The sequence below is a fragment of the Argiope bruennichi genome, chromosome 1 (genome assembly GCF_947563725.1).
Source record: "Argiope bruennichi chromosome 1, qqArgBrue1.1, whole genome shotgun sequence".
Lineage (NCBI taxonomy): Eukaryota > Metazoa > Arthropoda > Arachnida > Araneae > Araneidae > Argiope > Argiope bruennichi.
In genome coordinates this window covers 81,943,241-81,958,611 of record NC_079151.1, presented here as the reverse complement: position 1 = coordinate 81,958,611, position 15,371 = coordinate 81,943,241, and the positions used below count along the sequence as shown (strand labels likewise).

Genomic DNA, 15,371 nt, shown 5'->3' with positions numbered 1-15,371 from the left:
TTACTCACAACCAAAAATAAACAAAATCTACAGCAGTAAACAGCTTTCCAATGCACCATATAATGCCTAGATTAATATAACGCAAAAATCACAATGAATATTTAAATGATTTGGAATAATGCCACTTTTTAAAAGAAAGGGTCAATCATCTAATGCACATTTTAAAACAGATGGAATTCAAAGGATGTACAAAATCAATCACTTGATTTTTTAAAACAATTTTGGAAATAAAATTATTACTGACAAAGATAAACATTTGACTAGAAATAACTGATAATAAAAATATACAAATGCATGAAAAATGCAAGAAAATTATAGGTATGATACATGTTGACAATGACAAATTAAATTTCATTAACAATAATGTGCAAATAAAAAGAGGAGGAATTGAAATTACTTTGAATGCATAAAATATGATAATTGCTTTTAAGTATTACAGCAGATTGAGTATTATTTTCTTTGTGAATATAGTTCTGATGAAATCGTAATACAATTTTTGAATTTTATTTCAAAATGCAATTGCAAAGAAAAAAATAAAAGAATAATTTTTTATAATTAAAAGCATATAATAGATAAATGAAGTTTAGAATTAATTTATCGGTTTAAGAGATTTCTGAAAATAAGTGTAATCATTAAAAGATATATGCAAAAAAAAAAAAAAAGAAGGGACACAAAAGCATTTTTGAAAAAATGCTTTTGCAAGAGGAAAAAAATGCCTATTTAAAAATGTATTAAAACCGTTATTATAAACAAAACTATACAATAATAGATAAATCTGCAAAAGTTTTAAATGCAGAAATCAAATTTGTAAGATTAAAATGCAGAGATGCACACAAAGTTTAATATTTACAGATTATTAATAAAGAAATAATCAATCTGTGGAAATAATCAACAAGGCATGTTGAAATGTTGCTTTTACTTAAAAAAAATGTAATTCAAAATTATTTCATATTATACAATTCTGATAGCAGCATAATAATTTTATGGATCAAAATAACAACAAACATAATTTTTTTTCACATTTTTAACTTTCAAATATGATTTCTTTTTTTCATAAAATTGCAATTTTGTACTATGTATTTGTATTATGTATATTGTAAAAAAAAAAAAAAAAAACTATGTTCTGATAACTGAAATTACATAATTTTTTTATACCTAAAAAGTATATCCCTGCTGCAGCAATGAAATATATGACATATATTAAAACTTTAAATATAATGTTTTTGTCAATATTAATAAGAACTGTATCATATGAAAGGAGTGCTACCACTACAGTGGCATAGAATGAGAAGATCATGACTATCCACCAAATAAAAGTACCTTATTATACAAAGGTTACAGGAAAAACATTTTGATTTTCAAACACAGGAAAAATTACAAATTGTACTTAATACCTAACAACAGCACAGAAAAATTTTGATTGATATTTATTAATAAATCAATGATAAAGTGAAAACTGATTCTGATAAATTTTATTCAACTAACAATCATGAAGAAAATAAATATAGCATGCACTCTTTACCTAAACATAACATTTTGAAAGATTATAGAATAATTTAAAATAGAATTTTATTACTGATTTGATAAGAAATTTTCACTGGCAATGCTACTCAACATAGGTTATTTCAGTACGATTTAACTATGTACAACACACACTAAATTTTTAAAAAGTTTGAAACTTCATATATATGTAAAATTGTGCACTCAGTCAAATGCTTATACATAAGTAGATGCTAAATTAAAAACCACACAGAAAAATTTGTCTTTCTATCAGTTTTTAGAAAAGAGTCCAAAACATTAAACACATATTTAATAGCATTTAGAAAGCATAATCTCCAAAAAGCAAATTATTTCATTAAATCAACATAGAAAATATAATTTAATAACAACAAAAAAAAGCTACTAGAAAAAATGTATTACAAATAAAAATAATGGTAATTAATTGCTAACTACTATATTTGCCAATTTAATCATAAAACTTTGTTACTATTATTTTTCCCTTTGGAAATAGTACTGCAAGCTTCTTATCTTGATAAAATAAAATATTAAATTAAAAAAAAAAGCTTAGATAACAACACTAAAATCTTCTTGTGCTTATAGGTTTGCCATATCAAATATATCATGAAAATAAGTTTGTACAGACTCTACATAGATATAGTAGTTTTAAGCACTACTATAAATACAATATTCTCTCAATATACAATGTATTTATTTGATAATAACATTATTGTGCTCTTAAAAATTACAGTGAACATCCTTTCTACATTGACGAATCAATTTTCATACAAATAAAAAAAGATCATTCATCAAACATAAAAAATTTGAATGATGCATAAAAACTATAATTATAACTCAGATGATGAAATGGAATTCTAATTAAAATATGAAAATCTGTGTAGAAATAATGAGTGATGTAATAAATTGAGATTTTTTCAAAGAAAAGAATGTATAAAAGAAACAAGAATATACATCAAAGGGTAAAATACTTTTCACTAACAATAAAACATATCTTGAATAAACAAGCAGCAATAAATTTTAAAAAATACCAACAAATATCTCCCTTATTAAATGCTTGACATCGGAGTCAAAGTTCAATATCACAATGTTTTTTCTAATGATGTAATTATATATAAATTTTTAAGCTACAGGATTAGAAGAATCATCTTCAAGATCATCATCTTGACCCAGAAGAACTTGTTCATACACCTGAACTCGTAATCTCCTCCTTAAATGCTGACAAATACGGAAACGAATAGTTCCATACACTATGCCCAAAATGAGAAGTATTACTGTTATAGGAACTAATATAGCAGTAAGTAATAAAGAAGCTGAAAAATAAAACAAAATAATTACTATGAAATCAATATGAATTTCAGAATACATTTTCATAGCAATGTTTAATAATATTAATACATTTCAGAAATGAGTTCTTATATGAACTAGAAATTAGAATACTATTTTAAAATAAATAAATAAAACCTACTATTAGATGTACCATGATTAGGATGTACATGGCCACCAGGCGTTTCTGAAAGATTAAAAAAATAATTTAATAATGAAATGCTGAATAAAACAGACAAAAATAAGCAAAAAATACTTTTTAAGTTCAAATTTACAATTCCATGGAATAAAATGAATTTTTATAAAATAAAATATTTTAATGTTGTAAGAATAAATTAATATAATTTATATGGGTTAATGAACCATAGAACTAATTAATTGATTACTTCATTCCTAAGAAACTCTATTAAGTAGGTAAATTTAATAATTAAAAAAGTCAGCTAAATCATTCAACATCACTATATTAACTTTTTAAGCAGTGTGCTCTTATGCCATACATGTAGTGTGCTTGATTTGCTCATGTAGAATACACAAGAAGAGTTTAAATGCTTCAGTACTATTTTGCCCTTAAATTTTCATCTTAAAATTATTTTATCATGTAACCAAAAACTGTTAGAAATCAGACTGTATAGTTCATTTTTAAGGATAAGGACAATATCAACACAATCATTTATCGTTTTTGACAATACCTTAAATATGGACCATATGTTTGATTATTCTCAAAACAAATTGAACACATATTTGAAGGATTATATAATAACTGTAAAGGAGATAATAATTTTTTTTAGAATCCATTCTTTTAAATCTATGGATCATAGAAAAACTTATAGTCGTTTTTAATAAATGCAGAAACAATGCAACTTTTCGAAAAAAGAGTGTTCTCTAGCATGACCTCAGTATAAAGACCATACCTTTAACAATGAAAAAAATTGTGCTCAATTTCAAAATTTCTAATAAATTTTATTAAGTTTTCTTTTAATAATAATTCATTGAAGAGTTTACTTTAATGCATAACAAACAGCTACGACAAAAAATTTTAAATTTCAGGAAAAATGTGTTTTAAAATAACTTTAAAAAAATGGTTTCAAATAGTTAAATTTTATAGTTGCAGTCATTTAATTTGAAGACAAATTTCCTAAAGTTAAATTTATAAGTACAATAATAAAACTGTATATTTCTCAATGAAGTCAAACACAAGCATTTAAAACAGCAAAATTTCCTGCATTGAATCTGACAATATTTTTTTCTCCTAAAACAATTCTTTCATATGTGCAAATAATGAAGCAAAGAATTTCAATGCAAATAGCATACAGATTACTGAAACAATAAATATTTCCAAATACTCATTTCTTCATAAATAGAAATCAAATTTGCAATAAATTATGTAAAATAAATGAATAACATAAAAATTATGAAACACAGCCTTCGTAGTAGTGGATTTTAATAACTCAATTTTAATATTATGGATCTTAAAAATATCGATAATATCAGTAGGTTGACAGGTATATCTTAGCCAAATAAATGAAGTACTTTTGTTTATGTACAAAACGTAAACCTGTGTATTTTCTAAGCATAGGTAGTTTTCTGTTTTATAATAATGTATAGTTTTTATTGAAATTAGATAATATATATATATATATATATATATATATATATATATTATTTTAATATTTATTTCTGTATTTGCACAATACCTTATATTGTAAAACAAATTATGTTCTTTTGGTTTTGACAAAAACAAAAAAGGATCATAAAAATGAAAAAAGCTATCAATAACAAAAAATTCAGTTTACTTTTAAAAGATTAACAATCAAGATGTGTGATCTTTTCCAATATTTTTTTTTAAATAACAAACTACCAACATTTTTAGACAGATGCATCATTTCTGAAAATGTCCTCATTGTTGTAGAAGCATAGATATGGTCAAACAAAAGAATAGCAGTGTTTAGAAATGGTCAGGTTATAAAAAAAAAATGTCTTATTGCTTCTAACATCTGAAATTTAGTAAACATATAAAGTATATGTCTGGGATGGATTTTTTTTGAAAAGCATAAAAATGCACTTATATTTTAAAATTTAACTAGAAAAGAAATACTTTTTTTTTTTTTTTTGCTAAAAAAGAAGTATAAAGCAAAACATCTTCTAATTTAGAAATTAATCAAAAGATTTGCTTATCATTTTACAGCTAAAGATCTATATTATTAAGTTCCTGAACTAAAAAATAGGCTGAATATTTATCTATTCTTTAAACACTGGGATTCAATTTATAAATATGAAATTTTCATTTTCTTTTCCGCAATAAAATAATTATAAAATATTTTTTAGTGAACAGATTACTTGCATTCTAATTCAGGAACTGTGGAGCATATCGAGAAATTATTATAATAATTTTAGAAAATAGCATCTGAAGATGTAAAATAGCATTAAAATGTATGTAAATGCAAATATAAAAATCAGTGTAACTTCCCAAAAACCGGACTTAGAAACAAAATTCTTATGGTTTTACAAAGAAACTTGCTCAAACATTATTAAATTTTTTAAAAAAAATCAACTTTTTAAGGTAATCACTCACTTTAATATTCAGAAAATTTAATAAAAACTTGCTTATTAGCTTATATATATATATATATATATATATATATATATATATATATATATATATATATATATAAACAAATTTTACTTTAGCTTTAAAAAAATATGATTACATATTTTGTGAAGAAATAAATATAATTTAACTTCTGATTTCTCTACATAACAGAAACAAAGTTGTGCAATTAAAAATCTAGCTCTGAAGTTAGAAGCAAAATGAAAATAAAAAATGCCAATAAATGCATTTTCAAAAGTGCTTTTTGAAGCCACAAATAGACAATATATTGGATTATTTTGAAATTTAACAAAATTCTTGAAATGTAGAATTTTATTCAATGAACTGTTTAAAAAATTTTAAAGTTTAAATTAAAGAAAAGAAAGCACTTTATTTTTTCTTTACCAAGATGTTAACAGCGTTAAAATAATATGACTCAATGATTCAAAATAGCAATAATATTGTTTTGAATTTTATTATAAAAATCATTATGATAATATATTATGCAGTTACAAATTATGTCCTAAAACTAATTTTTTAAAAATTACTAAAACTAAAGGGGGGGAAAATAGATTCGTTCAAACAAAATTTGATATAACTGTAAAAACTATTTTTTTTAATCTTTAAAACAGTGTAAAAATAATTTTTCCACCACGGTACATTAATGTTACGGCAACAAAATTTAAAAAATCTATTTTTATTTTTTTTAAATTAAAATTATAACTAAAATTTTGAAATATTCATATTTTTTTAAAATATATTCAAACAGTATGGAAAGTCAACAATTATGGCACAGTAAGTATTTCTTACTGCCCCTTCCGGATAACTATTTCAGTATTTCAATAAATGGCAAAGCACATTGTTGAAGAAAAAGGGAGCAGAAATGAAATCTCATGAGCGTTATCTTAATATGTGCTGGCACCTCTGGATTGCTTGTACAAAATTCTTTCCTTTTCTTGATACATCTAATAAACAAGTGTATACAATTATGCTTTCAAACTACTGTATTCAACATGTGGGGAAACAAAAAGTTGTATTTGATCTTTTCAGAAAAATTAAGCACTTTTAAAGGACCGTTTTTCAAAATTAAGCATTTTTAAGATGCTTAAAAATGATTTTCAAATGTAAGCACTTTTCATAATGCTACACACTTTGTTTAAATAACATTTAATTCTAGAAAGCACAGAAGATATTCTATTTTGTTTTAAAAAATTTGAAAGTAATATCTTTTTAAAGTAATACATTTCTCATAATTCAATGATTTTTAAGCATATGAGGATAAATCAAACCAATTAAATCATATCAAAGATATGTACTAAATACACTTGATATGCAGTATAAATTACTGTTTCATTGAAAGTGTTTTATCTACATTTAAAGATATGTCAAAAAAAAAAAAATCTTCATTGAAGAGAGGTGCTTTTGTTGGCCAAGGATCATAAGATTATAAATTTAAGAATGCTATTAATAAACAGGATCTTAAAATTTCATGCATATCAAAACAGATTCAAATTTTAAAATAGAGAGATCTATTTGTGAAATCTTATGTATACATAAAAAAAAAGGAGGATTTTAAGAATTATTAATAATAAAATTTTCCAAAGTATGGAAGGAGTTGAAAATGATAGAACAGATTATGCAATGACATATTTTTAAAGCAAACTTTTAAAGAAGGGGGGGGGGGGGGGAGGAAGCACAGTATTTAACCAGTGAATATTATGTATAAAACCCACAGCATTATGAATAATAAAAACAAATATTTTATTATAATGAATTTAATAAATTATACTGCCAATTTTTCTGACTAATATTGTCTATGTTAAATGTAAAAAAATTGAGAATGCAAAAAATAAAATGAAACTTAAAATTTACATTCATTTACCTGTTGTAGTTACAACTGTAGGATTATAAATACATTTCCCACTTTTATCTCTAACATAATCAGGCATGCAGACACAAGTGCCAGCTGGTTTTGACTTGTCTATTTGTTGACATAATTCATGCTCAGGACAAGTACTACTTTTTATAGAACAATTCATGTAAGTCTCAGCAGCTAAAATAGATAATGATATAAAATAGAAATAAGGAGCAGAATCTAATGAATAATCTCTAAAAAAAAATAACATTATTTCACATTGCTATCATAGAAAAAATCAAAACATTTTAAAAAGTTATATATATACATACATAAAATTCTGCTCACTGATTATTTTAAATTAATATTCAATAGTGCAATTATTTATAACATTTCTTCATAAAATCAGCTTTCTGAGAATAGGTGAACAAAAGAAACAAATAGCTGATCATATATTGCTTGATATAGGTGTTATTGGAGTTTAAAAAGGCAGAATTATTTAAAATTAGTACTGTTTTCAGAGCAATACATTTTGATTTGATTTCAATTTAAGTGAGTATTCTTATTCACTCATTTAAGGAAAAAAAAAAAAAAAAAAAAGAGGCCAGTATTATTTGTGCAAGATAAGATACTATCTACATATTTTTGGCCAGTAACAGAATCTCAGTTCAATGTCACATTCTTCCATATATTCTATTTGCAGATATTCTAATTACAAATATTTCCAATATAAGTGAATACTTTCATCAATTTGCAAAAACATTTGAGCCAGAAATATCCCTATACAGATTTACTAGGAATTCCAAGACATTGTCTTATATTTTTGACCAGTTACAGAATCACAGCTCAGTCTCACTTGCTTTTAAATATTCTAATTATACAAATTCTGAATTAAGTGAATATTTTCATTCATTAGCAAAAAATTTGGGATAGCAGTATCCTTAAACAATTTTACATGGAGCTCCAAAACACTATCTACACACATGTGAGCACTGATAGAATATCAGTTCAGTACCATCTCTTACCATAATTATAGAATGAATGATTAGACTTTTTGATGTAGATGGACAGTGCACCAACTCTATTGCATAAAGTACTTCACACTTTTTCAAGTTGATAAAGAAAGAAAAAAATTAACTTTCACAGGCCTTGTCTCAACTGTTACCTGACCATCTCATTGTCTGAAAAATTTGTATATGTTCTTAATTTGACATTAAGGAATACTCATATCGTGGGAAATTTCTAAATGCATTTTCATTCTCTCACATCAATTAACTAAACATTTGTTGCTTTTAAACCAAATTGTATCTCTAACTTACAGCTTCATGAAAACTGGCAGCTCTCAGAAACCAATTAAACTTTTAATAAACAAATTTTAAAATGCATCCATTATTCAACTTATTGTTAACTTCTTATCCACATATTTCATTTTCAAATTTATTCACAGATGTCTAATTGATATGCAATAATATTTGTGATTTTTGTGTGCATAAATATCATTCAACAATTAGTGATGTTTATTAGTAAGAAATTGTATTAGCAGCTATTTGCTAAAATCTGAAAAAAATATGCATAATAATAAAAGTTACTTTTAATTTATACAATTTTTATTTATTTATATATTTGAGCATTTTCTTGTCTTATCATATATCATGAACAAAAAAAATTCTATTACTATTTTATTTTTTTTATTTTAAAGCACAAACAATCAGGAAAATGGCACAACATGATAAGATTAAATCAGCAAATAAGCAATTTCAAGCAGAAGAAATAAGGAGTCACAATTAATTAACTCAAAATTATAGAGCAAAAAGAATTTTTTTTTAATTCTAAAATTTTACTTTTAAAAGTTCTAAAAACATTAATTAAAGCATAAAATTACATAAACAAAAAAAATTTCATTTTAGAATAAATGTTTTGTTGATTTCAATCTTTGACCTTGGGAAAGAAACACTGGTACATGTCTTCAACCATCTACAACTCCAATTTTCATGCCACCGAAAAAGAAAATTTTAATATTTCCTAGGATTTCCTGATGTTATTTTAAATGTCACAAAATAGTTATATTCAGGCCTTTAAATGAATTTCATTTTCTCCCTTTTATATATTTCATAACACATCAGATTTTCAATGCTTACAAGCGTCTTTCATTTCATGAAAGAAACAAATACATTCATATTTTACAAAAAAATCTGCTTTCTTGACTCTATTATTGCAATTATTGTTAAGAACATAAAAAAAAAAGTCAAAATGCTTCAAATGCAAATATTCAATTTCTTGACATTACTGTAGAGATCATGATACAATTATCATTTCTTTTAATAGTTTAGTTTTAAAACAGTATATTATTAACTTATTTAACAAATTGAAATATTTAATTTCAAAATCTTCATGTGAAAAAAATAAATAAATGGGAGGGAGGGGGATGGATTCAATTAGACATATTTGTTACAAAACTCCTTTTACAATCTAGCACATTTACCAAGCAATCAGAATACATAACAAGCATGTTACAATGCAGGAAATCTTAGAAATGCATTTAAATTTATACATTCATTCTCATTTATAAATTTAAATTATTAAAATAAAATAAATAACATGATAGAACAATAAAAAAGCAAACTGATGTTGATCAATAACACAAAATATTATCAATCTCTGTGTCTATTTATATAAATATGTTTGCTATATGTACCTACCTTCATTTAAAAGCAAAGGAGAGCGCATCAGAGGCAATGTTGTAACTGATATGTCTTTAGTGATAAAAGTTGCAGAACTTGTGGATTGTGTATTAGCAGAACATGAAGGCATTGGAAAAACTACATTATGAAACACAGGGTAATGCATACTTGGCAAAATAGTAGGTAGCAAATGGAGCAAAGGAGAAGATGGACTATTAGAATGAATTTCCAGTGAAAGACCAAGAATGAAACTGCCTTTATCTTTTTGTAGGTCAAGCTTGCCACCTAAGTTATCTATATAAATAAAGGGTTTTTTTTTATAATAACAATGATATATTTCTTGCCAACATGTAAAAAAATATAAGTTATTAAAAATAAATATTAAAATGGATAATTTTAACAAACAAAAACAAAATATTTCTTGCTTTTTTTTTTTTTTTTTTTGCTATCTGAGATTACTCTAATACAAAATCATTAAGATCTTCAACCAAAGAATGCATTAATTTAGCAAATCAGATACAGTAATAAATGTCATATATATGTATATATATATGGACTGTAAATAACATTTTAGTATTTTTTTTTGGCTCATAACGAGACTGTAATATAATAGATATATATTATTCTTCATAAATATCTATTATATGGGATATAAAAAAAACTATCATAGCTCTATAATATTGCAATGATATTTTCACAACAATATGTGGCATTCAAAATATTAAATAGAATTGTGGAGATGCTGTACAATATATAACAACTGTTGGACTCTAAATCTAATTTTCATAATATGTTGGTACTCTGACTGTAAAGACAGGAAAAAAAAAAGTAACAAAACACTTAAATTACAATGAAATGCTTTGTTTCCATTAAATGTTACAATTTAAATCCAAACACTCAATGTCTTGAAATTATGGGTTCATATATAATGAAATAAATCAAATAAAAAAAATATTAAGAACACTAAATATGAAATCCTTAAAATTTACGATGCATTTCCTTTGTACAGTAACAAAATAAGCAAATAAATACCTTTATAAACAATTTCAAGGATCATTTTTTCCTCACAACTTTCATTTAAAAAATCATTTATCAAAATGCATTAAATATTAACTGAAAATGCGTGATATACTGATCCCTGTTTACAGCAAAAGAAAATGTCACTGATATATATATATATATATATATATATATATATATTAAAATACAATTGCAAAATAATTTGATTAGCAGATCCAATTTATTCAATTAATTATTGATTTTATCAATTAATGATTAGCATCATTGAATAAAAGCTAATTGCACTAACAGAGAAATATCATTTTAAAAAAAAATCAGATTCAATAATTTATTAGTGCCCTTCTAAAGTTGTTTTAGCTCCCATTGAAAATATAATTTTAATTGGAAATAAAAATTTAATCCAACTATATTTGTCTACTGAGCAAAGTTTAATTCACAGCATAAATTTTATAAGATAAATGCCTTTTCTTTTACATCTTAAAGACAGGGGAAAAAAAAAAGTTTAGAACTAAGAGTAGAATAAGATAAACTGATCTTATAGTTTTCATTTCAAAGGCTTTTGAAAAAGATATACTTTAATGAATAATTGCACTTTAATTAATCTCAAATTTTAAAATAAACTGATCTTTTACGTATGTTTAATATAATTTTTAAGTTTAATTTCTAAAAATTGATTCACAAGAAATATGTAGACAGCTTGTAGGCTTGTACACAGCATTTTATATAATGATGCATATAAGGTACCCATTGTTCCCAAAATCTTTAACAAAACCACAAGATACTTTCAGATACATACAGAGAAGGATAATTTTTAGAACATTTTTATGCCACAAAGCTTTTTCCAGTAAAATACATAAATTGAAAGTATTAGTAATTATTGATTAACACAGGAACTTCATTCAATGATTATGAAATCCATAAAAATTATCAAAAGATGTTTAAATCAACTGATTTAATATCATTGACTTTGCCTCTATAATAAGCTTTAGTATAATCACAATAAATCAAATTTAATGCATTGAAAAGAGTATATTTGATCCAGATATTGATATGCTATGATTTTTAAAATTATTAATAAATTCTAAAATTCAATTGATAGATCGTGATAGGAAATAAATATTTATAAAATCTACAGTATTTAATAAAAAGTGATTAACAAAAGTAATTGATAGTTATTACAATAATTTATGTAAATAAGTCCAATTTAAAAGATGATACACAAAGAATAAATAAAAATATGATAGAATGATATTAATGTGAAGTTATTAAAAATCAGAAGTAATCTAATAAATTTATTCATAAAGTATTACAAAATACACATATTGAAATTTTTACAGTTGTTTCAGCATGTAAAAAATTTATTTTTTAAGAAATGTTAAATTAGAATATAAGTTATCATAACAATCACAATAACTTTTAGGTTAAAACAGGTCTTACCATTTAATGAAAAAACATCGCCATGGTAAAATTTTCTCTTCCACTGATTAATACTTAATTTTGGAATGTCAACTTCTACTTCAATGCTTGAAGGGTTTTCACATGGATTCATATGTATTCCGCTTCGAATTTCATACCCCTGAAAGCAAGATAAAAGTATGTTTAAAAAATAAGAAGAGTTCAAAATTTCAATAAAATATAGAATATTTAATTTTTAAAAAATCTGAATAGATGAAATTAAAAAATATATTTAATATAAAAATTACTTTTCAAAAATATTATGACAGAAAATTTTGTAATAATCAACATGATGAAATAAAAGACTGCAATGAATGGTTGGAAACCGATATTTAGAAAATGTATAGATTTGTCATTGAACAAACAAGAAAGATAAAGACAAGTACTGATTTCTCCTAAAAGTGTGTTATCAATTCATTAAGATAAAAACACCATCAGATCTCCATGTAGAATTTATACAAATGACCAATCATAAAATTTACAATCAAATTTATCATTTTTATAATAAAGCATTTCCAATTTTGAGAGCAAAGATGATGTTATAGCAATTTCATGTTACTTTTAAGTAATTTTAAAATAACTATGTACTAAATAGATGAAAATAAAGCATTCATGCTTCAGTTCTGCACATACAGAAAACTGTTTTAATCATTACAATTCACTGTTTCATTATTTCTTCCCTAATAAAATTAGCTACTAATAAAATTTAAGCAAATAATTCTTGCAGTATGATTTAGAAAATGAAATTTTATTTTAATAAATGTTTGACAAAGTTAATTTAGATTTCAGTAACTATACAAAAGTTGATCGATAGCATTTTTCCCCCTTATTAACCATTTTAAATGATTAATAGGAAATTGTTATATTAGATAGTAGATCAAGAATTTTATATGGACAGGTCATTAAAAATATTTATAAAAATATACGTATGTCTAAAAAAATTCTAAATATCTATCTTGAGATAATATATGATAAATCAAATCCAGATTAATCTAGAAATTCAATTTGACTGCATCAGCGAATTATATTTTAGAATTGCTCCAAGATCAATCATTAAATTCACTTTTTCAATGCAGATGCAAGAAATATTGTACTGCAGAATGTTCCATTTGCTTATAGCATCCTTTACATTACATTTATGCTACTAAACAATAAGTCACACTCTACTATTGAGAAAATCCTTCTCTTTTCCAATAATCATTTTACACTAATCTCGTATTTAGTCTGCTTATAATTGATAAGTATATTACATATGAATGAAAATAAAAATAATAACTTTACACAGATAAAGAAAATCACAGATTTTATTTCCCAATTATTTTTAAAAATTGAAGAATCATTCCTCATTAAGCAAAATACCCATTGTTAGAGAATATTTGATATCTTCCAGCCTATAACCTAATCAGATATAAATGATTTTTCATTCACCTGTTTTCTTCCTCAAGTATAATGAAGCTACAATTTTTTTGCATAATATTCACAAGTTGCTGCCACAGCTTGCCATTAAAGACATTATTCATGGAAGAATTGTTTAGACATATTTCAATGTTTATATTTTGTTAAAATAGCATGAACTAAATGCAAAAATATAAATTCAGATTTTGCCTTTCTCTCAAGATAATTTATTTAATTGTCGATTATTAATGTAACTGAAGGCAATCATAAAAGAGTAATAAATAAAGAACACTAATCTTGAGCACATAAATTATGAAACAATTAAATTTTAAAAAAGTAATAATAAACGTACTCAAAATAATAATGTTGCCAAATGATAAAATATTCCAAACGTAAAAATCTTCATAAACCAAAATAAAAGGAATAACAGAATAAAACATATATATATATATATATATATATATATATATATATATATATATATAATATTAGCACATCATACCATTATTTTCCCTTTAAATCTAAATTAGTTTTATTACAAATATCTAATAAAGAGCAAATTTCTGAATGATGCAGAAAAAATAAAATGAAAGATATTATAACACAGGGTATTAATAATTAAAACAAATATATTAAAAATAGAATTACAATAGACAATATTATTTGCAGTTTTAATTTTTAAATCTTTTATTTTTTGTAAATAATTAATAACATTTACTGAAAAGAATTAAAAACATTCTCATAAGACATACTCAATAACTTACGTATTTTTCTAGAAAACAGCTCATTCCAGAACAAGTAACAGTGTGCGTACAATTAATCTGTAAAACTGTTTCTTTCAGTTTGTCTTCGATACTTTTCCACGGTTGACATTGCTCATGCTTTTCATCTAAAACACCAGACACTAATCCTGTAAGGGATTAAAAAACAGAAGTAAAAGAAAATTAATAATTCAAAATAACATATAAGAATTTAGTTATGCGTAACAGAAATTTTTTGGCACAATTCTTACCCAAAAGACAAAAAAGGATAACATATATCATGATTTAAATATTTCGAGAGTATTTCTTTTTAAAATATACCAATTATTCCAAAAGCAAAAAGATGCACTAATCGCAGTTCTCCAGATTACTAAAAGTAATTTTGCCTTAGTTTAGAGACTTATTAAAGGAATCCAAAATGATCCTTTAAATGAAATAAATTTCAAATTCTGATTTCATAAAGCAACCATGATATGATTTAAAAAATTCATTCCGCAGGAACAGACGAAAACAAATATTGTTTTCATTATTTAAAGCGGTTACAGTTTCAATGATCCACGGAAAATAATAATAAAAGAATGGATGACAATCCATCATGATCTAGATAAATATTCTGTCCCATTGTTTTTACAATTTTTTGAAGAAAATTATACGATAAAATTATAAATATAACTCATATATATTATTTCATACAATTTTATATATTTAAATTTCATATAGAGATTGTTCGCTAGAAGGTACTTACTTGTCAATTATTTTAAAAGGAAAAATATTAG

General features: G+C 24.0%; 1 protein-coding gene across 1 annotated transcript; it reads right to left on the bottom strand.

Annotated features, from left to right (window-relative positions):
- Positions 1 to 1,107: 1,107 nt before the first annotated feature.
- LOC129981235 (uncharacterized) lies at positions 1,108 to 15,115 on the bottom strand. Its single transcript, XM_056091998.1, has 7 exons — positions 14,847 to 15,115; positions 14,599 to 14,744; positions 12,422 to 12,560; positions 9,983 to 10,258; positions 7,311 to 7,481; positions 2,984 to 3,028; positions 1,108 to 2,828 (listed from the first exon to the last, which is right to left on the bottom strand). Exons 1-7 carry the CDS (start codon positions 14,875 to 14,877, stop codon positions 2,638 to 2,640), a joined length of 999 nt encoding a protein of 332 aa, XP_055947973.1. The 5' UTR covers positions 14,878 to 15,115; the 3' UTR covers positions 1,108 to 2,637.
- Positions 15,116 to 15,371: the final 256 nt, after the last annotated feature.